Source organism: Ranitomeya variabilis, chromosome 2 (assembly GCF_051348905.1).
Source record: "Ranitomeya variabilis isolate aRanVar5 chromosome 2, aRanVar5.hap1, whole genome shotgun sequence".
Lineage (NCBI taxonomy): Eukaryota > Metazoa > Chordata > Amphibia > Anura > Dendrobatidae > Ranitomeya > Ranitomeya variabilis.
In genome coordinates this window covers 1018555607-1018583190 of record NC_135233.1, presented here as the reverse complement: position 1 = coordinate 1018583190, position 27584 = coordinate 1018555607, and the positions used below count along the sequence as shown (strand labels likewise).

The following is a 27584-nucleotide window of genomic DNA, read 5'->3' as shown; positions in this document are numbered from 1 at the left end:
CGTGCAAGGAAAGGGATTTCATCTTTGGATAAAAGCAATGAACAAATATGTACAAGACTACTCTGATGTAGAATGGTGACATCACTCTTACAGTTTGCCAAATAAGAATGTCATTGTGCTCAGTAGAATTTACCCAGATGTAAAAGTTGGAAATGGCATGAAAAGAAAAATGGTAACTCTGGAAGCCACCGATGGCCTCTTCAGGTGTTTTGTAATGTACTTGACTCAGCATCTTTAAAAGCAAAGAATACTCTATGAAACAGCAACTGGGAGTCAAATTAACAGGTGGAAGTTCATTCTTCAGATCGCATTAGAGGTTTGCAAAAATCATTTGGAATCAATAAGTGGCCGGTCATCCACAATGTCAGGACAAGAATCAAACGGACAAGAAATCCGTAAGTGTCGAAAATGAAAGTTGGAAGGCGAAGCAAAAACAAAACAATTGAAACTTGTGCAAGTTGTAACAAAGCAGTCTGTGGAAAATGCACTGGGAAAGTGGAAAAAAGTACTGTTTGTGTTAACCAGATGCCACAGCCATGTTAAAGGAAAATTTGTTTAAACTTCTGTACTTGATCTTAGCACTGTTCCTAGTAAGTAGAAATAAATGTTCTGTAATTTTATTGGCAAAATTTTTTTGTTTTACTGAGTCAGTATTTTTCAATGAGGGTCAAAATGACCCCCTAGTGGTAGTTATAGGTATTATGAACCATGCAGTAGTTCTAATGTTAAATACTCATCCATTCAAGAATATATTACAATATTTTTCTAATTCCATATAAATGATATGTCTCACAGTGTGGCTGCAAACTTTTTGTTTTAGACCGAACAGTATAGCCCTTCATACAGTTATGGGCACCATATAGTCCTCCATACAGTATTATGGGCACCATATATTCCTCTATACAGTATTATGGGCACCATATAGTCTTCCATACAGTAGTATGTTTACCATCCCAGAGACATCACAGAGACTCAGAAGAAGCTGAAGATACCAGAGCTGCGGGGAACAGGGAAAGGGGAATATTTGAGGAGGGCCGGTGCCAGTGCTAGCATCGGGCTCCCCCAATTGAAGGGGACCCATAGTATGCCTGTATCCCTGGCGGTGAGTGGGCCCCCCATTCGTCTAGGGCCCCATCACTTGCCAGGGTGCGCCGGGTGGTGATGCTGCCCTGGAGGTATACAATCTGACTACATCAATTGCAGCCAAAATAGTATCAGGTAAAACATTTGTAACATTCTTGATTTTTTTTTTAGTTGAAGGTATCAATATTTTTTCTAATGTAAAAGATAATGGTGACAAGACTGTATTGGTAAAAGCCACAATCAGCCTGCCGGGGGATTGACAAAGGTTTTATGAACTTTGGGCAGTACATGGTGTTATAGGATCCTCTTTTATCGAATATTGTTACACTTGGTCTCATTCCTTTGCGTGGTCCCTGGTGGGACTACCGCTCTGTGCCGGCCCCGCGCTATCCTGCTGCAGCCCCTGCTTCCTCTCCTCCCTCTGCTTCCTGGCATATGGCCAACAGGTCCTTGGGTAGAGTGTTTAGGTCACGCGCGCTCCCAGTCTCTTAAAGAGGCGGCGCGCATTTTTCAAAAAGTACTTTTGACCAATGGCGTGTTAGTGATTACTATTTCTATTTCTAGCCCCTCCGCCTTAGGGAGGGTGACAGAGCAACAAGTATCCTCTGTTGCTAGCTTCCGGTTTCAGCTAGTGTGTGCTTAGCTTCTGAAGTGTTTTGCCAGTACTCCGCTTACACTGTTTGTCTCCACAGACTGCCATCCACCTGCTACCCAGCTATCCTGGACGATGTCCATTCTGTCTACGCCAATTCTGTCACGTCCCTCCATTCAGCCATGCATACCTCTGGACAATGCCTGTATGACTGGTGTCAGCTCCTACCCGTACACCCCGTACACCTAGAATCCACCAGTCAGCTCCACGACATCTGCTACATCTGCTTGTCCGTTTGTCCCGCTGGGACAGCTGCCACGTCTCCGGGGTCTAACTTGAGGTAGCACTCGTGTCCTCCAGGCATTCCATTCTGACCCTGCTCAAGAGGACTTACCACGGGTGTCTGGGGCTCACGTAGTTACGCCCCCTTTGGAGCCCCCCAGACGATGGTCCCGAGGTTCCACAGATTTATCAATAAAAAGCGAATGTGAACTTCACCACCTGTGCCTCCGCTTCCATTCATTACAAATATTCTGCCAATTTATTATCAATCACTCCCAGTATTTTATATTTCTCTACCATCATAGATATTTTATTTTGAATCGTACACAAAAAATTATGATTTAATGGCATGTAGGTAATGATATGTTATTAGTGCTTCCATTTCATTTTAAAGAAAAAGGACATACACTTGCTCAATTGAAATATCAAATATTAGAACAAGTCAAAGTTTCTAGGAGAGGAGGCAATATTTAAAAAATGTCTCCTTCGTAGAAAAGCATATTGGATAAATACTGTAAACACATTATCCCCTAATGGTCTGAACAGAGAATATGATGTTAGCCATATTATGTGAGTTCAATTATTCTGTTTCTCTTTTCTAAATCTCTATTTTCCTATTATAAACATCCCAAATGTGTTGATTGAATATTGAATGAGTTTTTCTCTATATGGAATTGCACACCATGCAAGTGGACATATAGACATACAGTGGATGAAATAAGTATTTGTTCCCTTGCGGATTTTGCCCACTGACAAAGACATGAGCAGTCTATAATTTTAAGGGTAGGTTAATTTTAACATTGAGAGATAGAATATCAAAAATAAAATCCAGAAAATCACATTGTATAAATTATATAAATTTATTTGCATTTTGCAGTGAGAAATAAGTATTTGATCCCTATGGCAAACAAGACTTAATACTTGGTGGCAAAACCCTTGTTGTAGTTGATGATGAGGTTTGTGCACATGTCAGCAGGAATTTTGGTCCACTCCTCTTTGCAGATCATCTCTAAATCATTAAGATTTTGAGGCTGTCGCTTGGCAACTCGGAGCTTCAACTCCCTCCATAGGTTTTCTATGGGATTAAGGTCTGCAGACTGGCTAGGCCACTCCATGACCTCAATGTGCTTCTTTTTGAGCTGCTCCTTTGTTGCCTTGACTGTATATTTTGGACCATTGTCTTGCTGGAAGACTCAGCCACGACCCATTTTTAATGTCCAGACGGAGGGAAGGAGGTTGTCACTCAGGATTTTACGGTACATGGCTCCATCCATTCTCCCATTGATTCAGTGAAGTAGTCCTGTGCCCTTAGCAGAGAAACACCCCCAAAGCATAATGTTTCCACCTCCGTGCTTGACAGTGGGGACGGTGTTCCTTGGATCATAGGCAGCATTTCTCTTCCTCCAAACACAGGGAGTTGAGTTAATGCCAAAGAGCTCAATTTTGGTCTCATCCGACCACAGCACCTTCTCCCAATCACTCACAGAATCATCCACGTGTTCACTGGCAAACTTCAGATGAGCCTGCACATGTGCCTTCTTGAGCAGGGGGACACTACAGGATTTTAAACCTTTACGGTGTAGTTTGTTACCAATGGTTTTCTTGGTGACTGTGGTCCCAGCTGCCTTGAGATCATTAGCAAGTTCCCTCCTGTGTAGTTTTAGGCTGGTCTCTAACCTTCCTCATGATCAAGGATACCCCACAAGGTGAGATTTTGAATGGTGCTCCAGATCGATGTCGATTGATAGTCATTTTTAATTTCTTCCATTTTCTAACTATTTCGCCAACAGTTGTCTCCTTTTCAACCAGCATCTTGCTTCTGATTTTGTAGCCCAATCCAGCTTTGTGCAGGTCTATGATCTTGTCCCTGACATCCTTAGAAAGCTCTTTGGTTTTGCCCATGTTGTAGAAGTTAGAGTCTGACTGATTAACTGAGTTTGTGGACAGTAATGTCTTTTTTATAAAGGTGACTATGTAAGGCTGGTTTCACACTTGCGTTTTGATCTGCAGCATTTTTAAAAAAAATGCATGTGGTGAAAAAACGCATGTAAACGCGGCAAAACGCCGTGTTTTTTAGACGCATGCGTTTTTGCATGCAGAAAAAAAACCGCGGCGTTTTGCCGCATTTACATGCGTTTTTTCCTGCGTTTGCGTTTTTTAAACGCATGCTGAGAAGTGTGTGACAGCTGCCAATCATCAAAATCAACTAGAAAACCCACTATAAACAGAAATAGCTAGGGTTAGGGTTATGGATAGGGTTAGGGTTAGGATCCCTAGGGTTAGGGTTAGGGGTAGCTTTTTATTAGAAGAATGTCCTGGTCACCAGGTCACTGATAAGCCACCCCCCACCATCAAGGTGATAAAGGGATCCAAACCCTAACCTAACCCTGACAAGCCACCCCCCACCGTCAAGGTGATAAAGGGATCCAAACCCCAACCCTAACCCTACCCCTAACCCTACCCCTAACCCTGACAAGCCACCCCCCACCATCAAGGTGAAAAAGGGATCCAAACCCTAACCCTACCCCTAACCCTAACAAGCCACCCCCCACCATCAAGGTGATAAAGGGATCCAAACCCTAACCCTAACCCTACCCCTAACCCTACCCCTAACCCTAACCCTGACAAGCCACCCCCCACCATCAAGGTGATAAAGGGATACAAACCCTAACCCTACCCCTGACAAGCCACCCCCCACCATCAAGGTGATAAAGGGATCCAAACCCTAACCCTAACCCTAACCCTCACAAGCCACCCCCCACCATCAAGGTGATAAAGGGATCCAAACCCTAACCCTACCCCTAACACAAACCCTAACAAGCCACCCCCCACCATCAAGGTGATAAAGGGATCCAAACCCTACCCCTAACCCTACCCCTAACCCTAACCCTGAGAAGCCACCCCCCACCATCAAGGTGATAAAGGGATCCAAACCCTACCCCTAACCCTAACCCTACCCCTACCCCTAACCCTGACAAGCCACCCCCCACCATCAAGGTGATAAAGGGATCCAAACCCCAACCCTACCCCTAACCCTAACCCTGACAAGCCACCCCCCACCATCAAGGTGATAAAGGGATCCAAACCCTAACCCTAACAAGCCACCCCCCACCATCAAAGTGATAAAGGGATCCAAACCCTAACCCTAACCCTGACAAGCCACCCCCCACCATCAAGGTGATAAAGGGATACAAAGCCTAACCCTACCCCTACCCCTAACCCTGACAAGCCACCCCCCACCATCAAGGTGATAAAGGGATCCAAACCCTAACCCTAACCCTACCCCTAACCCTAACCCTGACAAGCCACCCCCCACCATCAAGGTGATAAAGGGATCCAAACCCTAACCCGACCCCTAACACAAACCCTAACAAGCCACCCCCCACCATCAAGGTGATAAAGGGATCCAAACCCTAACCCTAACCCTACCCCTAACCCTGACAAGCCACCCCCCACCATCAAGGTGATAAAGGGATCCAAACCCTAACCCTAACAAGCCACCCCCCACCATCAAAGTGATAAAGGGATCCAAACCCTAACCCTAACCCTGACAAGCCACCCCCCACCATCAAGGTGATAAAGGGATACAAAGCCTAACCCTACCCCTACCCCTAACCCTGACAAGCCACCCCCCACCATCAAGGTGATAAAGGGATCCAAACCCTAACCCTAACCCTACCCCTAACCCTAACCCTGACAAGCCACCCCCCACCATCAAGGTGATAAAGGGATCCAAACCCTAACCCGACCCCTAACACAAACCCTAACAAGCCACCCCCCACCATCAAGGTGATAAAGGGATCCAAACCCTAACCCTAACCCTACCCCTAACCCTGACAAGCCACCCCCCACCATCAAGGTGATGAAGGGATCCAAACCCTAACCCTAACCCTAACCCTGACAAGCCACCCCACACCATCAAGGTGATAAAGGGATCCTAACCCTAACCCTAACCCTAACCCTAGGGATCCTAGGGATCCATAGGAATTGGCTATTATGTTGACCTGGTGACCAGGACATTCTTCTAATAAAAAGCTTTGTTCAATGTGGACACCCCAAGATTTATGGTATTGCTATAGAGTACTAAAAATATAAACTCGTAGAGTATTGACTGTCATATAGGGTTAGGGTTAGGGGTAGGGTTAGGGTTAGGGTTTGGATCCCTTTATCACCTTGATGGTGGGTGTGGCTTGTCAGGGTTAAGGTTAGGGTTAGGGGTAGGGTTAGGGCTAGGGTTTTCTTGTTTTTTCTTGTGTTTAGGGTTAGGGTTAGGGTTAGGGTTTTCTTGTTTTTTCTTGTGTTTTCTTGTGTTTTTCTATAAAAACACATGCGTTATTAACGCAAGCAAACGCATGTGCTTAAAAACGCATGCGTTTACATAGACAGCAATACATTGTTTTGTCAAAAAACGCATGCGTTGCCGAAAACGCGTCAAAACGCATGCTAAAAAACGCATGCGTTTTTTTAATGTTAAGTATAGGAAAAAAAACGCATGCTTTTTTAGTGCTAAATTGCTGCAGATCAAAACGCAAGTGTGAAACCAGCCTAAGACCTCTGTCTTTAATGCAGGTAACGAGTTCATTAGCAGCGTCTAACTGGTCTGTAGGAGCCAGAACTCTTAGTGGTTGGTAGGGGATCAAATACTAATTTCTCACTGCAAAATGCTAATAAATTTATATACTGTAATTTATTCCATGTGATTTTCTGGATTTTATTTTTGATATTCTACCTCTTAATGTTAAAATTAACCTACACTTAAAATTATAGACCGTTCATGTCTTTGTTAGTGGGCAAACTTAAAAAATCAGCAAGAGATCAAATACTTATTTCCCCCACTTTATAATTTATATGGAATTAGAAAAATATTGTAATATATTGCTGAATGGTATGAGTATTTCAAAATATATATGTAATTATAATAGAGAATTAAAATAATGTTATATAACATAAATAGTTTAATAATTAAATAAAAGATAGATATAAGACACGATTTAATTAATATATTCATGATTACCTTTGACATACTGATTTTTTCCATTTCATGTAAAAAAGAAACCACTTTGCATACAATTGTTTTTGTATCCTTAAGGAGAATTATAACATCTTTATGTAATGAGGTCTAAGGGGTTACATTTCTCCTTTCATAGGGTTGTGTACTGGCTTTGGAATGCCACGATAAGGAGGCCTATTCGCTGTGCAATTCTCCCCTAGGAAATTTGATATGTAAATTGCCTCTTCAGAGAGGAAGAAGACTTGAACTCTGTAGCGCCACATGCAAACTGAGCAATCCTTCAAGTCACTATTAACCCTTTAACAAGCCTTGAAATACTTTTAGTATAAAAACCAAATCAGAATCCCAATTTGCAGAACCGGTGTTTTGGGGGTATTGCCCTTCGTCAGTGCAAAGTATGAGAACTGATTTGTCTAAGTGAGAGGCTTTGGACTGAGGTCTAAGGGGCAACATTTCTCCTTGCAGAGAGTGACATACTAACTCTGGCATGCCAAAGTAAGGAGTCTTATTTGCAGCAATCCTAGAATTCACTTTGACCCGTTAACGAGCCAGAATTGAGATTCTGATGTGGCTTTTATCCTAAGTCACATTTCAAGGCTTATTAAAGGGTTGATAATGACTTGTAGGATTGCTGCGTCCAACACTATAGAGTTCAGGTCATCCTCCTCTCTGAAGAGGCAATTTGCATATTAAATTTCCCAGAGGAGAATTGCACAGTGAATAAGCCTCCTTACCTTGACATGCCAGAGCCGGTATGTCACTGTCCGCAAGGAGAAACTTTATCCCTTAGACCTCAGTCCAGAGCCTCTCACATAGTCAAATCAGTTCTCATACTCTGCACTGATGGAATGAAATACCCTGAAATATTGTGTCTTCTGAGATTCTGATTTGGTATGTATACTAAGTCTCATGTATACTAAGTCACATTTCAAGGCTCATTAAAGGGTCAATAGTGACTTATAAAATTACTGCTTCAAACAGGTGACGCGATAAAGTTCAAGTCCTCTTCTTCTCTGAACAGGCAATTTGCATATCTTTATGTGTTGGAATTTGTATATTATGTATATTCTGTAAATAGTTTATGTATTTATTTGATTATGGTTTGGTTATTATTATTTGTATTAATTACATAATATCACATATTTTTATTGTTTGCCTTTTTTGAAATGTAAATCCTTATTATGTAATTCCTTGGTATTACCCTATATAAAACCTCATTGTAACCTTATTCCATTATTGACTTGGATGAGCTGAAACATCTCTATTTCTTTGGGTTTCTTTGCACTGGAATTAGTAAGCATTTCTTCTACACTTGAGTGCTGGGATTTCTTTCTTCATCACTTTGTAAAATGAGACCTATTCGTTTTACACATGTCTGTGTGTATGGAGGTGTGCAGATCTCCTGGATTGAGTGCCTTTCCTAAAGGACTAAGAAGCTGGACTCTAAGCCAGGCGGGCTAACCTGCACTACTGTATGGACTTGTTATTTGTTACTTTATGTTTTACTTTGTGCAAGACAAAGGCTGTGTTTAAGGTTTCCTGTGATATGGTTTATGAGGACTGAAATAAACCAGCTTGACTTTAAATAGAAATGGTCCCTGTGATACCTCAGTTTGCTTCCAAGTGAGTAGAATTGGTATATTATCCAAAGCAACTTAGGATCTTCAAGCTTCAAGTAATGTCACTGACGAAGGGGTATATTCTGAAAACATTGCCTTGGGCACCAAGAGAGCATGTCCTGTCCCTGATAAGGAAACTACACCCACATAATTGGATCTGAAGCTCCCATTGACTACAATGGTTATTAATCTTTCTTCTAGGTATCAATATTTTATGAATATCTATGGCAGCAAACCATTTTGCTGTGAAAGTCAGAAGTTTTTAACATTTTGTTTGTTTTTTATTTAGTCCTTGTTTTCTACTGTAATACATTTCCTTACTGTATTGAATAGCAAGACTGTAGGTGACATGTTCTTACTCAATTACATGATGCACCTACATTATAGAACACCCTTCATGTAAAACAGGGGCTGCAGGCATATACTAGACATCAAGAAGCACTCTACGTAATGTAAAAAAAACATTTTGGAAGGAATTAGCAAATGGTGGGTGATGGTTTATCTGCTGTAATGAGCATCATGTGGAAGTCACTGTCACACACTTACTGGTTCCACTATAAGGCTGTCAACAATCCAGTCACTCAAAGTGTTTTCGAGGTTAAGCCACTGACGAACCAAGGTTAATATGTGATTAATCCATCTTCCCAAGGAATGTGGAGACAGCCCATCGTCTACAATGCTACAGACCTGCCATGTCTGGACCAACAAACGTAAACTACACTTGCCATGTTAGGATGATGTGCCGTATTTGTAAAACATTACATATGCAATTATTGAATAAATGTCATTTAGACGGATGTCATTAGATGGTAAGTTTATTACAAAATGGAACAAAACCATGACGTCCAAACTAAAGCCTCTCACTTAACTGTGTTTTCTATGTTTGCTGCTCTGCTCTATATAAAGAGTGTCAGTTCTGAGATGGTTGATAAATGGCTGGTTGGGCTTGGTATTTCATTATGTCCCCTCTCCATCTGTTTGCAGATATAATCAGAGATCCTAAACTGATGCTATCGCATTAATGCAATTGTTCGTAGTTTTGCTTCATATAGCAGCATGTGACCATTATACTTCTGTTTTTTCTTGATTTTCCTGAATATACATAGATTTTTAGGTGATAGCAAATAATTAACTGTTAAAAAAGGACGGCATACTGCATATAGTGGTATTACACAATCCTACAAGATTAGCAAACAAAACATGATAGATAGAGAGAGATAGATAGATAGATAGATAGATAGATAGATAGATAGATAGATAGATAGATAGATCTTGTAGATTGTGAGCCTTCACGGGCAGGGTCCTCTCTCCACCTGTACCACTCATGACTCGTATTGTTCAAGATTATTGTACCTGTTTTTATTATGTATACCCCTCCTCACATGTAAGGCACCATGGAATAAATGTCGCTATAATAATAAATAATAATAATAATAGATAGATAGTAGATAGATAGATAATAGATAGATGATAGATAGATGATAGATAGATAGATATGACTTTATGAACAAAAGTACTGTGACACACTTCTTAATCAACAGATAAATAAAATCCATCCCTCATCATTAGTGTTGAGCATTCCGATACCACAAGTATCGGGTATCGGCCGATACTTGCGGTATCAGAATTCTGATACCGAGTTCCGATACTTTTGTGATATCGGAAATCGGAATCGGATCCATATTCATGTAAAAAATAAAGAATTAAAATAAAAAATAGGGATATACTCACCTCTCCGGCGGCCCCTGGACCTTACCGCTGTAACCGGCAGCCTCCGTTCCTAAGAATGAGCGCGTGAAGGGCCTTCGATGACGTCGCGGCTTGTGATTGGTCGCGTGCCGCTCATGTGACCGCTCACGCGACCAATCACAGGCCGCGACGTCATCGCAGGTCCTAAACTCCTCATTGAGGAGGCTGCCGGTTACAATCGGTATGGTCCAGGGGCCCCCGGACGGGTGAGTATATCCATATTTTTTATTTTAATTAATATGAGGGGGACTCAGTATGGAGAACATGGGGGTGACTTGGTTTGGAGAAGATGGGGGGCTTGCTATGTATGGAGAACATGAGGGGGTACTCGTTATGGAGAACATGAATGGGACTTGATATGGAGAACATGGGGGAACTCAGTATGGAGATAATGGGAGGGGGCTTATTATGGAGAACATGGGAGGGCTCATTTTCTTCCACAAAAAACAAGCCCTCACATGACTCTGTGGGCTGAAATATAGACAAACTACAGCTGTTAAAATATGACAATGCAAAAACTTGTTTTTGCAAAAAAAAAAAAGTTTTTTAGCATGTCATTGTAGCCAAGCATAAAAAACAATATAAATCTGGTATCGTCGTGATTACACTGACCCGAGGAATAAAGCTGTCTAATCACTTATACCACATAAAAAAGGCATAAAAAAATAAATTTAACTAATACTTGACCTGCTGTTGATTTTATCAGTAAGGCTGCCCTGTGCTCTATGATGGGCGCTTACACCTTGGTTTCCGTGTAAATCTCTGAAAAACATGATTCAGACAGAACCCCCCCAAGCAGAAGATTACTTTTAGTGAGGTAGATGGAGGCACCATCTGTCCTATGATCCGGTGGTTTCTGTCTTTTTAAGTATGCCACAGTTTTGTGCACGTCTAAAAAGGACACTGCTTCCTCAGTGATTTCATCTGAATCTTGTCATTTTGAGATTTAGATGGAAACCCCGATGTAAGTGCTCAGTGTAGACTGCCGGATAAATGTGATCTAAAATGTTATCTAAAATATTCCAAATAATAGCTTCAACTAAATCCACACAAAAATCAAGCACAAACTAAAGTCCGTCATCTGTCAATGGAAATATAGGGGCTTACACGTTACTAATAGCACAAAGGCTCTGAAAAAGAACTATGGCATCTTGCCCCACCCAAAAAATCCAGAAAATTCTGCACTTCCAAATCCAACTGCCCCCTTCCCTTCTGAGCCCCGCAATTTGCCTAAACCACATTTAGTATCCACATGTTGGGCATTTCTGTGAACCGGGTTAAATTATTGGGTCCATGTCACTGGAAGGATGAGCTGGGCACAATGTATGGGCACGACAATGTATGGGCACTGTGATGACATTGTATGGAGTTTACAATGCATGGCCACTACCATGACAGGTTCTCCAAGAGTCAAGCAACGCTACTTCCCTCACAAGTCTCGATGTATGGCAAAGCACTACTGTACAGCCACATATATGTAAATGTAAAATCTGGGGCTATAACAACATTTTTGTGGTAAAAATATTATTCTTTCTTCACTGCCCAATGATATAAAATTCTGTGAGGCACATGTGGTGTCAATATGATCACTGCACCCCTAGATGAATTCATTGAAAAGTGTAATTTGTAAAATAGGGTAACTTAACCCCGTAACGACCAGAGGTATTTTTGGTTTTGCGTTTCTGTTTTTTGCTCCCTTTCTTCCCGGAGGCATAACTTGTTTTATTTTTCCATCAATATGGCCGTGTGAGGGCTTGTTTTTTGTGGGATGAGTTGTACTTTTGAACGACACCATTGGTTTTAGCATGTCGCATAGTCGAAAACGAGAAAAAAAATTCCAAGTGCGGTGAAATTGCAAAAAAGTGCAATCCCACTATTGTTTTTTGTTTGGTTCACTAAATGCTAAAACTGACCTGCCATTATGATTATTATTTTATTATCTCTTTTAAAAGTTGACAACATTTTAGTGGAAAAAAATTAATAGTAATTTTCCATTTTCTCAGCCCAATGTTATACCATTCTGTGAATTGCGTAAGGATCAAAAATGTTCACTACGCCCCAAGATGAATTCCTCAATAGGTGTCGTTTCCAAAGTAGGGTCACTAGTGGGGGTTTCTGCTGTTTTGGCACCCCAGGGGCTCTTCAAATGTGACATGGCATCAGCAATTTATTGCAGCCAAAATTGTGCTCCAGAATTTAATTGGCGCTCCTTCCCTTCTGAGCCTTGTTATATGCCCAAGCAGTAGTTTTCCAAAACATACGGGGCAGCGGTCTACTCAGGAGAAATCACACATCAAATTTTGGGGTCCATTTTCTCCTTTCTCCTCCTTCATAACATTTACCTGAACATTATTTCTCAGCATGACTTCTCCTTTTTATTAGTTATTTTGCATTTGTTGATTGTTTCAATAAAAATTGTGTTTTGTATTGTACTTTACTATTGTCTACGAGACTAATTTTTGTAGGATTTGTTGTTAGCTCACACTCCCTGTTACATATATGACAATATGTTGGTTTCCTAGCATGTCATCGATGTAACATCCATACCAGCGAATGTGGGATGCATAGTGATTACCTGTATTACCATATACAGTATATATGTATTGTGCTCCTCTAGTAAAGGGAGTTTTAAAAGGGAGATTCCATGACTCAAATAGATTGTCATTATGTATTTTCGTGTCCTTTTGTTTATACAGCTGCTGTTTCTGACCCAACTTCGGACCTCATGCACAGATCGAACAGTATCTTAGGGATGTATGAGGCTGTTACTTTAGGTTTTGGGACTCGCTGTTGGACTGGGAAAGCCAGTCCTAATACAAATGATAAAATACAGCCATGTGAACTTTATAGGAAAATATCATGCTTTCCTTTAAGGCTGTTTTAAAAGCAATCTGTCACCAATTTTCGCTGCCCAATCTTAGAGCTGCAATTAATAGGGACAGACAGAGGCCCTGATTTGTAATGCTCGGTCACTTACAGGGGTTTGAGCTGTAGTTTCGATAAAAACACTTATTTGCTGCAGCTCTGCTACTCCTCCATGATAAGCTCCTGCTATGTAGTCCTTGATATTCATGTGCTCTGGCTTACCCTGGTTGGCAGCTTTTAATATTGTAGGCAGAAATCAGCCAATCACTGGTGTGGACAGGGTGAAAAAGCGCTCATCACTGAGAGGACTAGCAGAGCTGCAGCAGATAAAACAGTGATTTTGACAAAAAAAACACATTAAGTGACATATTGCAGGTGTCAGACTCTGTCATTCACTTATGCAGATTTTTGAATGGAAAATATAATAATTATGAAAAAATTCACTTAAACCCAGTTGAGTGCTTGAATTAAGTTTCCGGACTAACCTGGGAGGCTGTTACCCAGTATTATTCTATGAGTGTTTCCACCTTATCATAATTCAGTAGTTGGGATGCATAACTATAAACTATAAAGTGAAATCTGGCAGCATCAATATCAACACAACCTGGACCTGATTTTGATATAAAATCTAAAATTACATTGCTTGAAAAAAATAATTTATTACATAAAGGAAGCAATTTATTATACAGGATATACATGATTTTTACAACAGCAAATGTGAGAATCCTTCATTTCAGCAAATCAATGATATTATCAATATGACATGTTAATACAAGTTTTCTGCCTGGCAGAAACAGATAGAAGATAAAGCACTGGGAAGATAAGTCACATTCATCACAAGACATCTAGGTGGAGATTTTATCACTGCTGGACATTATCTTCTTAAATATTCAAGAAATTAACATATTAGAAATAGATATTGATAAAATTGATGGTGCTCAGCAGCACACTCTGATGGTTATAAGTGGTATTGCAAATTTGCAATTTTTGTATTAATTTTAGTGACTCATTTTGATTAATGAGTTTTTTTCCCCTCTCCTCTATAAGTATGTATCTAACGAATGTGTTGTAAAGGTGCACAGCTCTCCCTTTCTATAATCAATATTATAACTTTAGTCAAACACATTGATATTAACAGCAAATAAAAACAGTGATGATACAGTCAGAAAAAGGCAACATAAAGTTACCTGTGCATAGAAGCAAAAAGAAGAACAGTAATTACATGGTCATATTGAACATGGGTGTAGATTAACAGTATTTAGCAGTGTACAGAGGTATATAAATACATAGCTCAATGTTCCGAAACGCGTGTTGGGGCACAAGACATACATGCAGGGGATCGTATATTACCTTTATTATACCAATGCAACCAATTGATATTTAACTTGACCATGTAATTTCTATTAAATATTTTGCTTCTATACACAGGCCACACTTCAATTCTAATATTAATACCTCCCTTGTATAATATTACTTTGTTTATGTCTATATCTCAAGTTTTTATTTCATTTTAATACAAATGTGTTTGAAAAAAAAGTAATAATACTACTGGAGTGCTTTGGACCTGTGTGAATACACATGAGATAGTTACGGTAGTTCCCCTGTGGACATTGAAAAGAAAAATTAAAATTATTTAAAAAAAAAATAAAAAATAAAAAAAAATTAAAATAAAAGCATGTTTAAAATAAATCCATTTGGTATCACCAGCTGTGCAAAATTCCAAGCTACGAAAAATATAATCATTAGTTAACCTACAAAAAAAATTGTTTAGCCAGAATTGTGTGCTGTTTTGTTGTGTTGTCACATCTCAAAGGTCAAGTGACGGAGAAATAAAAAAAATACGGGTCTCGGAATATGGACAACACTAAATTTTTTCACAAATTTTTGAGTTTTTTTCACCACTAAAATATAATATAAAAAACTGCACAATTTTGGTGTCGCGGTAATTTTAGTGCCTTGGAGGATCATGTAGTCAGATTATTTTCACAATATTTTCACCATATAATGAATGTTGTAAAAATAAATCCCAAAAAACAATGGCGGAATTGTGTGTTTGTAGAGAGGAGAGTGAGAGGCTATGAAATATGTGGGTAGATAGATCAGTAAAAAATGTTCAATTTCCCGACAGTGCCTCCACAGGAAATATGAAGCATTACACTTTTCTCATAGACATTCATGTTACCATGTAACTGTTTTGTTAATTCTTTCTACCAGTAATTGAAAATCTGTTGCTTCTCAAGAAGACCAATAGTATCCATCTCCTATTATACATGTGAATGTACCCCAATTATTTTCAATGCATTACTCAGCTAAAAATGAAGGCGCTGTAATCTTGGTTCCCATTATTGCTAGTTTATTTTCAGTAATATTTGGGAATGTGCTCTTCTCAGGACTTCCCAGCAAGTTTCCTTGGGGCTAGAATATTCCTTATAGACATCACCGATGGTGCTTTTTTTGTTGGCTGAGGCTTCTTCTTCTTCTGCTTTCTTTGTCTTTTCTTCCCTATAGTTTTTTTGGATTTGGTCTCAGTCTTCTTTACTTTCTTTTTTCTTTGTTTTTTTGCTCCCGTTTTAGGTGATTGGCTTTGAGTTTGTTTGTCCAGTGCAATAATAGCTTCTTTAACCCACGTCTCACTGGGATCAGCACATATCTCTGTACCATTTTTAGTAGAAAACCTTAAAAGAAAATAGATTTGTATAAACAGTAGGATTAGTATTAGATGGTGGATGACCAAGCATAAGTAATTTCAAGTCAACTTTTCATTGCCAGATGTTTTTACTGGATGTAAAGGAAATCACATGATACAGGATGTACAATATTTCAAAGTAAAAAGAATTTCTTACAATACTTTCTTTTATTTTCTGTGCCAATCTACCCCAATCTGGACTGGCAAGGGCAGAAATTACATACTTGTCAAATCTCCGGAATCATTGCTCAGGTTTTCAGAAAAAGGGAAGACACATGAACACACTATTGATACCAACAGATGTTAAAGTTTAAAATGAATGGTCTATCCTTAGAGTCGCCCATCAATGTTATATCGGTGTTATATTAGCATTTATTGGACAAAGCTGCAATATCTCCCACTTTGGGCAGCACGGTGGCTCAGTGGTTAGCACTGCAGTCTTGCAGCTCTGGGTCCTGGGTTCAAATCCCACCAAGGACAACATCTGAAGGGAGTTTATATTATCTATCCATGTTTGCTTGGATTTCCTCCAATTTCCTCCCACACATAGGGAATTTTGACTGTGAGTCCCATGAGGACAGTGCTCATAATGTGTATAAAGCACAGTGGAATGAATAGTGCTATGTAGTGAGTAAAATACATAATAAATACTGTAGCACAGCCGTTACAAAAAGTAGAGTGTTGTACAGTACAAGATAATGTAGACAAAGACACGGCAACATTTGCTCTAGAACTGCAAGTCCTTTTGATAACTGGGGTGCTATGAGTCTGACCTTCACTGTCCGTAGAATCAACCCTCCTAAGCCATATATGTGAACATGTAGGTCACAAGAAGCTGAATAAAATGATATCTTCACATCTGTGGTTTGATGTCTTATTTCAGAGAAATCCGTTTTTCTTAAATGTAAATGAGAGTTCAGATCTATTAGCCGGACAATGATCTCCATGAGAATCCGCCTCCACCTTATTTTAAATAAAAGCTTATTTTAAATAAGAGTGGTATGTGATGGCTGCTATCTGCTCTCCTGATCTAACTGCAGACCTGTATGTTATTATAACTGACACATCTGCTGGTTCATTTCAGTTTCATATCTCACAGACAGACACTGTTACAAAACAGCAAAGCTGTGAGAGCTGCAGCTACTAATCTGTTTCTTATGAGATAAAGTTCAGCTCTACTGTCCTGTGTTAGTTGCAAGTCTCACACTACTAACTTCCCCTTCTATATGTAATAAGCTCTGGAAGCAGATTCTTAGGGATATTTGTGTCCAGCCCATAGTCCAAAAAAGCTCATTTACATATAAAAGGAAATTGTGGATTTCTCTGGAATAACACATCCGATCGCAGATATCAAGGTTAGAGATGGCGAACACGAACAGTAAAGTTTGGGGTCCTTACCGAACACCTACTGTTCTGGCACGGATCTCAAACGTGGACTTCTCCAGGAAGTCCGTGTTAAAAATACACAGTAGTCCCATCAGCCAATGCCTCTGACTGAAGGTAAACTTTTAACCACCGGTCACAGCTGTTGGGTCTCTTTGTCATTTGGCAGCGTGGGAACCTGTCAGTATTCCGGGTTTTCCAAGTCACCTTGTGAATGATCTTGCCCTTTGTTAAGATGGAGTTTGCTGTTTTTGTCTGCCCTATTTCCTGTTCGTTTGTTTAAAACCTGGCTCAGGTGTCAGCTTCTTTGCTGGAGTATTATCCTTCCATTCCCCTTCAGCTCAGCTGCTTGTTCTACTGTGCTTCTACCCATGGCTCTAGACATTCTCTGTGTATGTAAGCTTCACTCTCTAAGTTATCTTTAGTCTGTTGACTTGGAACTTAACCCTTGGTTCATTCCTACTGGTAGAACTCTGTTTCTGGACTGTGTTTTGCTATTTAATCCTTCATTTACTCCCCCCGGTGGGAGCTGTTGGAAACAACACCAGCATAATACTTTAATGTGAACTTGTTTCTGGACTTACCCGTGTTTATGCCACAACTGAGATCAACTTGTGAACTAGTTTCTGGACTTACCCTTGTTTATGCCACACCTGGGATTAAACTGTGGACTTGTTCTGGACTTCCCTGTGTTTACTACATACCTGGATTTGACTCTTTCTGCACCGACAGTGTTTTGGATCTGCACTACATCACCTGTCACACTCACCTTTTGATCACCTTGCCGAGGACGCTGCCTTAAGAACTCTGCCGATTTGCTGTATATATTTCAAGGACTTGTTTCATTGCGGGTTATCAGTATATTGTTTTGGGTGTTATTCCTGTTGTACTAATACACTATTTGCATTAAAAAAAAACGTCTCTGTCTGTTCATTGCCCCACGCTATCAGAATCCTCGAGTTCCTACAATAGTATTACAGAACTGCAGCTCTCCACACACAGGCTGCAGGTTGTGAACCATTGAATTAAAGGGAATCTGTCAGTAGGATCAATCCTCCTAAGTCATCTATGTGGGCATATAGATCATAGGAAGCTGAATAAAATGATACCTTCAATAGTTATGGACGATCCCCTGGATTTTTCAGGAGGCTCCCGGTTACACCGCTAAGGTCCAGGGTCCGCCGGAGGGGTGAGTATATCCATATTTTTTATTTTTATTCTTTATTTTTTACATGTATATGGATCCCAGGGCCTGAAGGAGAGTCTCCTCTCCTCCAGACCCTGGGAACCATACACTGGGAACTTCCGATTCCGATTTCCGATATCACAAAAATATCGGAACTTGGTATCGGAATTCAGATACAGCAAATATCGGCCGATACCCGATACTTGCGGTATCGGAATGCTCAACACTAGTCAAGAGTAAGAATGAGCAAGAATTAATAGAGAACTTTGTATCCATATCTAGCTCATCTATACTTCAAGAGACTGAGGTTCCATGACCCTTGTTTAGCAGTACAGATAGGCATATGTGTGCTAAAGGGAATTGTGAAATGCAGCCAGATACTACAACACCGATAGGCTTCAATAGGGAGAATAACACTTGTGCAGGGTTTCCTCCTCTGTAGAGTACTGATTGAGGGAAAAGACAACCTTCATTCTACAGATATGCTGGAGTTCTTGTAGTGGAACAGGCATATCTTAGACATTTGTGGCATATACTTTTGATATGCCAGAAACCTCTCAAAAGTTAACACATTGTTAAGTTTTATTGCTGTCCCCGAAAGTCAATCATAACACCATTGTTGTCCGTGGACTTAAAAAGGTTGCGCACCCATATTTTAACCAATATTGGTCTGAGCTTTGTGCCCCGGATACTTACAAAATTGCATGAAAAGGGATATCTTTTATTGTGTAACCTTTTAAGATTTTAATATCAACTTTTCTTGCTTGCACTTGTGAGCAGTTATGCACATCTTCAGAATTTATTTCCAGTCCTAAAAAGAAAATTATTTGAAAATTTAGGAAAGGATCATTATCGAACATTATAATTATAGGTAAATATTAAGAATATAGTGTCCTGTTTGAGTCCTTGAAGAATAACAATATATCTGGACATTATTGGATTTGAATCTGGCATTTTCACCAGTTTTCACTTCTGAATGCTCAATCTTTAAATTGCAATCCACTCTGAGCTGGAGGGATTAGAGAAGCTGCTGTCATCTCTACCATACACAGTACAGCACAAATAGAGGGATTCTTGCTTTTCATTATTTTTTTTAGCTTATGGAAACAAGCTACAGCACAATGGATACAGCAAAGATGAGCTGTCTGGATGTGATTCAGTTTTGGGATGAGGTAAAAGACTTGTTTGAAAGTTCACCACACTGTTTCTATTTCTCCCTCTGCCTGTTTCCACTCCCTGCTCTTCATTCTTCCACAGAAAATATTGGGTTGTGTCAAATGACACCTGTAGTCAATACTAGGGTGGGAGGTGAAGAACTGTCTGATAATAGGCTTATACTGAAGCTCCAGAACCAGGGACTAGGAAAGCTATATGCCAATGGGTAAGGAACTGACTAAAAGGTAGGAAACTAAGAGTTCTCTAAATGGAATATAGTCAGGTGTGGAGTACCGCAGGGATCTGTGCCAGGACTAGTTCTTTCTCATCTCTTTATTAATTTCCTTTAGGATGGGATCGAGATAAAAGTGTCAGTGTTTGTTGATGTAACCAAACTCTGCAGGATATTAAAAATTGACCTTGACCGTACAATATTACAAAATGATCTGGATAAGATGACTGAATGGGCAAACACATGACAAATAAGGTTTAATGTTGATATATTTATGGTAATGCACCTAGGACGGAGTAATCCTATTGCTGCATATGCATAAAATTTTGAGTATACTCGGGAATACAGAACAGGAGAAGGGCTTAGGTATTCTGGTTACAAGTAAGCTGAGCAGCAGTACTCAATGTCAAGCAGCAGCTGCAAAAGCACATAAGCTTTTAGGGTGCATAGAAAGAGAGATAAAATTCTATGCTCCCAACATAACATTACCACTTTATAAATCACTGGTGAGGCCACATCTAGAATATGGAATCCAGTTTTAGGCTCCACATTTTAAAAAGGATATTCGGAAATTAGAATCAGTTCAAAGGCAGCAACTAGATTATTAAAAGGGATGGAAGTCATCTCATATGAGGAGAGGGTGGAAGAGTTGTGCTTGTTTAGGTTAGAAAAAAAGACATTTCAGAGGAGATTCCATTTATACAATATAAATAAGTAAATGTGTGGTCATTGGTCAATATAAAGAACTGGCAGATGACTTATTCTTTATTATACTAAGGACCAGGCGGCGCTCATTACGAGTAGAAGAAAGGTGACAAAATGTGCAATTGGTGGAGAAAGATCAAACTTGATGAAACAAGGTCTTTTTTTAATTTATGTAACTATGTAACTGGGGAAGGGAAGCTTATTTCTCTGAAAAATACATTACAAAGTTTCTTATATTTGTCTTCACTACTGAATTGACAAAGTTTGATGAAAGTACAGTTTTCTTTTAGGTAGTATTGCACTGATAGTCAAATGATTAAAATAGAAGTACTGTACATACACTCCAGTACATATCCAAAGCTAATGAGTCAATCCTATAAATACTGTACATGCAATTGATGATAAAAAAGATGGAAGGTGGATATAGCCTTTAAAGGGTTTCTGACATTAACATTATAGATGATAAATATGGGGCTGTCTGCTGACACCTCTACCAATTTCAAGAATGAAAGGTCCATTGTCCTTTGTGTATGACAAAGTAGTGAGCATGGGCGTCCATAACTCCTATAGACAATGAATAAAGTGGTAATCTCACTACTAATCCATTTACACATGAGATTTTGGCCACCCCTGACCTGGGAATGTTGGGGTCGGATTCCCTGCGATCATACATTATCCAGTGAATGAGACAACCACATTAACTTGGGGAAATTGATAGTAAAATATAGCAGAAAGAGTTTTTCCTTTGCAGACTTCATTTCGGCCCTCTCTTTGTCACAAGTTCACACGTTGTGTAGACTCACCAGTCATGTGCTTCACTCACAGGTTGTTCTCAACCACAAGTGACAATTTCCATGTGTCAGAGTAGAGCGTGGCGACATTCACAATCGTGTGACTGTACCATTCATTTCTGTACAGCTTTTTGAATGTGATGGGGCTGAGCTGAGCTTACAGCTAGTCCTGAAGCCCACTTATGTGTCATTTTATAGTTGTGGTGGGCAGTATGTGTTCCATGCTTACCAGCCTGAAGAATATGGGGATGACAATGCTGCCAGCACACACAGGAGTGACGATGCTGAATGTATTATGCTTCTTGTTTACTATGTTCCATTTTGCGCCCAGTAACTTCTGGCTCATTTTTCGCTCTCTAATTTACATAACCCAAAAGTGACATAAAGTCCTGCAGGGGCAAAGATGTAGCAGGCACAACCAAAACCAGATTGCATAAAGTGGCCCAAAGTACCTTTTATTTTATAAGAACACATCAATGTTATAAAAGGTACATGGGACCCTGTTACACATTGTCCATAGGGCCCAGGAGCTTGAGGTTATGCTCTGAAGACTCAACTCCTATAAAACGGTAAATGATTTAATCCCTTTCCAACATGGCCAATTTCTGTTTTTCCTTTCGTGACTTTTCCTCCCCTTCTTCCCAGGGCAAACTGTTGACCGATTGAGTGAACTATTTTTACATTTTGATAGATTGGACTTTTCTGGACACTTTTTTTTTCTTATCTTTATTTTTATCAGGGGAAAAGGGAGATGATTCAAACTTTTTTGTTTTTTTTTAAATCTTTTTTATTGCATATTTTTTAAAACAATTCTTTTCTTTTCACTGTATTTATTAGTCTCCTTATGGGACTTGAACCTGCGATTGTCTGAGGCTTGCTTTTAAAGGGGCTCCGTAGTGACAGTCACAGAGGTCTTCAAGAGAACCCCATGTGCCATAACCCAGTGAAGCCCCATGATGATATCATGGGTGCACCGATGGTCACTTAGAATTGTGTGTCTCCATGCTGCCACACTGTTAATGCTGCTGTCATAGATTGACAGAGGCATTTCACAGATTAACAATCACGGGTCGCACTCCGCACCACCCATGGCTGTAAGAGGCAGGTCATGGCTGTAACACACAGATATAACCTGCTGATCATGGGGCGATCTCACCCGCTACCGACTTGCACTGTACATGTACAGCAGATGTCGGTAAAGAGTTAATATATTGCTGCTTACACTTTACATTAAGATTTGAACTCCAGGGTGGGCCATGTATATGGATACACCTAAATAAAATGGGAATGGTTGGCAATATCAACTTCCTGTTTGTGGTACATTAGTATGTTAGGTGTCGAGTTCCCACTGCTGCACAGGGGAAATCTCAAATCATGTCTGCTGCGGACTCCAATTCTTCTCCAGCCACAGTGGAACCTGCTCAGCGGAGACGTCGGTCCCAGCATCTGGCTCAAGCTGATACTGTGTATTTGGTTACTGCTGCCTTTCCAGGCTCTGCCTTTGTAGCCAGCAATGATCAGCAGCGAGCAGGCCTTTCAGGGACTAAGTTCTGCTTTACTCATGCTGAGCATGGAGGTCAGGGGTCAAATGCTCAGGTCCTGTCGCGGCTCCTATTAGACCATCAGGAAGGTCCCGCAGTGCTACTACTATAAAAGGTTTGCATGGCCGCTCGGCCATGCGCTAGTGTAAACTTGCTAACATGTGTGTGGATGTATGCCTGTCGATGGATGAAAGCTCTGAATCATTCCCATCCCTAGAGTTGTTGACTGCTCGCGAATGGTGGAAGCTACCTAGCACCTGACAGTGCTATCCCGCTGATGCCAGATGAGCACGCTGAATTTGCAGAATCAAAAATACTGATGAAAGTCGGACCTTAGGGAGACAGGATTGTCTGGTTACCAGGACAGTGGTGTGTGAAACTGTGCCTCATGTCATGAACCATATTAAAATTATCACTGTTTAAAAAGAATGTCCATGCTTTGTGCCACCTCAAACAGGGTCTCCATCTAGGTCTGTTCCTGGTTTAACCCGATATTGCCTTCACTCTGCTTTTCGGGGGTTGCATGCTCAGATTCTGACTGTATTTGGTCAAACATGAAGCCAATTCAAAAACTAAACAAAGATACAAGTTTTGCAGAACAGTGCTTCCTTGCCATGTTTTAGAGATCACCAGTAGTTATAGCAATTGGATCCTCGATCGCTAGAACATCAAAGCTGTGTAATACCAATATGTCATTAATCTTGGGCTTTGATTAAACTCTCGATTGATTTAGCAAGTCAGTGAATCCTTCCTCACTTCCTTTTTTCTGGTATCCGCAAACCCTCTGCTGTTTGTTAAACTTTGCTTGACTAAGAAACTAATTATGGTAAATAAGGAACGAATGAGAGTATCTTTGATGGCCTCACAGAAGCATCTGGTTAAGTCAGACAACTCTATATAGTGGCAGTTCCTCCTCATGTCATAATATAGAAAGTGAATCAGTTTCTTGTGACAAAGCACACTGGGATTTCAATTTAAGCCATGTGACATGTCAGTGTCGCTTGTCTACAAATATTTTCTTCTCCCTTGACAACGTTCTTCTTGATGTCCAGACGTAGGATGTGTCAGATGAGTGAAGTAGAATAGAGTGAGGAAAATTGCTATTCATAGATGATGCTTTACCTTAAGGTCATGTTCATGTATTAGAACATATTTTAAGAGGGCAATAAAGAAAAGGGGAATGCAACCCCCACAATACATCCCTCTCAATGTTTTCACAGTTACCGCGACTCCTTCTATTGGTGGTAAACAATACATAGGGCTGACCTGTAATATTTTATGGACTATAAAGCATGGTAATGGTTGCAGCTCTTAAAACCACATGTGATGACTGAGAAAATTGAATTTACCAGCTCCCAAAAAATTTGATTCATATACAATCTTTTTATGGGGTTTTCAATTTATGGCAAACTGTAGGAGCTCCAAAGCCTCTAATTGCCTTGAAAAGGTTTACAAAGCCTTAGTAATGTCAAAGTGATATGTCAAACCATACAAAATGATAATTTAATAAATGATTTGAGATTGTAATAAACTAAAGCCACAAAAATTGCACTTTATGTGAAATGTTTGATAGAAAGCACCCTGACAGCCAAAGCTAAGGGTAGATGCAATAACAGATGCTCATAAAAAGGATGACATGAACAGATCACTAAGTTAGTGTACGAAGAGTGACCATATACCTTATCCTTAAGAAATGAAGAAATTGCCCTGTAAACAGAGGACCACAAAACTATAATCTCTTGTGGCAGGGCACAGATATGTAATAGCGAACTCTCAACCCCACAATCCCTAAAACAAAACGAGGGAAAACCTGGGAAAATCCATGCCAACTTCAACCAGGGTCATTATGATACATGTGCTCAAAAATGGATTTTATGTTTAGGTTTCCAAATTCACATCGATGTTTAGGTCTCCAAATTTTTGTTGATTCAACCCCAAAAAAAATGATGAATTTGTTGAAGCTAAACACAAGCGCCATAACTTAATGATTTTAAAGCATTTAAAGGATGTGACCTGAATGTTTGATCTGGAATGATATTGGAAGAATTCAGTCCCCTGACCCCTATTCTACAAGCCAATGTGACTATTATACTATATCCAGAAAAAAAAGACTAAATACAGAGTTGCAAATCCAAAGTATTAGGCAGTCATATTGATATGAGATAGTAGAAAATGTATTGGCAATCCCAACATGAGGGTGCGAGAGTTTACCGTTTTGGCATTAATTCTGACCTTCATGAGGTACACAGATGGCTTATGCAGACAGAAGTCGATCAAGCTGTGATAAAGTGCCACGGGAGAAGCGTGGGATATTTGGAGTGGTGAGAGTGGTAATGATACTGTAGTAATAATATTAGCACTCTCGCTACTTTGTGTATCCCATGCTTTTACCGTAGCATTACATGAGCCATCTGTGATACCAGATGAAGGTCAAAGATAATGACCGAAACATTGTTCACTCACCCACTGGGTTGAAAATACTAATTTCTAATATCTTATATCTATGTCAGTGCCTCAATCTTTACAGTTAGAGTATGCAAAGGCCAGGCCTCTTTTAGCATACTATCCGATCTGGAGTGCCGTGGTATAAACTAAATAGACAATTGGACAATTGGGCCTACATGTGGATTGTTTATTAGAGATGAGCCAGCACTAAAATGCTCAGATGCTCGTTACTCGAACCAAGCAATTTCTAATGCTCGCATGCTCGCTTTCAGTAACGAGTATAATGTGAGTTAATATGAAATCTGAGCATTTTTTTGGCAGACCCTACAAGGAGGTCTGGGGCAGGAAGTGAAAAGGTTGAAGCGGATAGAAAAAGTGCTGAATGGAAGAATAGAATGGAGAAGACCTCTGGATGCATCTCTGACTCCCAGATTGCTGCTGAGAACAATGGTGTCACACTTTTACTCCACTTTCAGGATTGACAAGAAAACATTCAAATTTGACTAGAAATTAGAATTTACAGGAAAAATTATGTTAAGGAACCATTTTTCCTGGATAATGACTTATATAGGGCAAAATTTAAAAAGGATTTAACAAATAATAATTTAAGTAATCCAAAAGTGAATTGTTTATAAAAAAAAATGGAAATTTCAGTGTAATTTATGAAGGAAGAAAGAAGTGCCAAATTGTGTTCAAATTGTCATGTATTGGTACTCCTAGACTCATAAAGGCTATGCATTAAGTGCAAATCCTGTCAAAAATTACAAGCAGGGTCATCCGTACACCCTTGAAGGCATCAACTAGAAGGCCTTGTAAAAAAAAAAATTAAGAAAGTGTAGTATGGGAGCAGCCAGTCTTGGCTAATTATATATTGCATGACACTTTAAACTTATTATATAGAAACGTTTAGAATTTAAATAAAATATAATGTCCACTGCATAAATGATCAATGTTTAGAATTGCATCAGTATAATTCTATCATGTTGAAAGGGTCAGTACCATCTGGATATGCCAAAACAGGAAAGAGAAACATAACATCAGATATGGAAATAACCTTGTGATTTTTCATGTGAGGATTAAATATGATCACCAATACAACGTGAACATTAATAATCATAATTTTGTTTGCATCTTCAAAACACTCACCATGACTTTGTGTCACCACCAGAAGTACTCCAATGAAAGTAAGAAGAGTAATATGATTTAACTTCATCTTTCAGCCCGATGGCAAAGACAAGAATGGATGGGGGTCCTGAATCTAAATAGTAAAAAATCTGATGGGCTCTGACTTTTACTTATAGGGCGGTAGAAGGAAGTGGTATTTTCCAGATTTAGGTATAATAAGTTCTTCCTCCCATATGAAGCCCCTCAAAAGTGGAAATTTCTTGTTAGCAGTGGACAAGCACATATAAGGTAAGACAAACCTCAAATATACAACTGTGGGTTTTGTAGCGGAAACTCACAAGTTCTTCCTGTGCGAAGTAGAAAGTATGAACATATTTTTTCTAACCACTTAAATAGAAAGTATTGGTTGCACTTAGGCACATATTAACTAGGTACTGTTTCAGAGTTAATATTGCTTCCAATTGAGCATAGTTATGGCAGACAAGCTATAATGTATGACACATGGATGGCTACCAAATGGCACAAGAATCCTGATTTCCTAATAATAGACATGTGAGGAGCAGAGCCATACATTAAGGTCTAAAATGGAAAAAGTTCTATTGCAGCATCAGTCAAGGAAAGGAAAAAAATCAGACACAGACTTAAAATTTAAACACAAACATTTTAGATGTTATCACTATCAAGTTTTAAAGGGGCCATATCCCACTGCAGATAGCCACGCCTTACATATACCCCATAATGGACACAGCCTAACTTAAATCATGCGTCTTTTTAAATGGTTTTAATGTGTTATTATCTGTTGTCCTATCTCTTAATAAAAATGTATATTTTTTTGGTGATCATCGCAATTTTTTTTCTGTTCTTTGTCTTTTACTATTCATATTGCTTGTTGGATGACTTGGAAAGTTGATCCCTATATGTTTGTAGTGCCCACCCAGTTAGTTTGTAAATGGTTTTTTAATGGGACAAACTTTACTTCTGCTGTACTTTTTTTTTTTAATCTCACTGCAGAGCTGTGTGTGATTATGAGAGCAGACTGTCAGTCATTACATGTCTCACACTGCTAACGCCACCTTTTATTTAGAATGAGCACAGGAGGCAGATTCTTTTTAATGGGACAAACTTTACTTCTGC

The 27584-nt window shown here is 39.6% G+C and overlaps 1 protein-coding gene across 1 annotated transcript; it reads right to left on the bottom strand.

Moving 5' to 3' along the window:
- Nucleotides 1-13869: 13869 nt before the first annotated feature.
- On the bottom strand, nt 13870-26578 carry LOC143810140 (lymphotactin-like). The gene is made up of 3 exons (XM_077293032.1): nt 26472-26578; nt 19153-19267; nt 13870-15876 (listed from the first exon to the last, which is right to left on the bottom strand). Exons 1-3 carry the CDS (start codon nt 26536-26538, stop codon nt 15588-15590), a joined length of 471 nt encoding a protein of 156 aa, XP_077149147.1. The 5' UTR covers nt 26539-26578; the 3' UTR covers nt 13870-15587.
- Nucleotides 26579-27584: the final 1006 nt, after the last annotated feature.

What these genes read in the sequence shown, in the direction of transcription:
- LOC143810140 (XM_077293032.1), bottom strand. Translation starts at nt 26,538, where the DNA reads ATGAAGTTAAATCATATTACTCTTCTTACTTTCATTGGAGTACTTCTG. An exon ending in GGTGGTGACACAAAGTCATG is followed by an intron (nt 19,268 to 26,471) that starts GTGAGTGTTTTG and finishes TTTTCTTTTTAG; the next exon opens with GACTGGAAATAAATTCTGAA. An exon ending in ATCCCTTTTCATGCAATTTT is followed by an intron (nt 15,877 to 19,152) that starts GTAAGTATCCGG and finishes TTTTCTTTTAAG; the next exon opens with GTTTTCTACTAAAAATGGTA.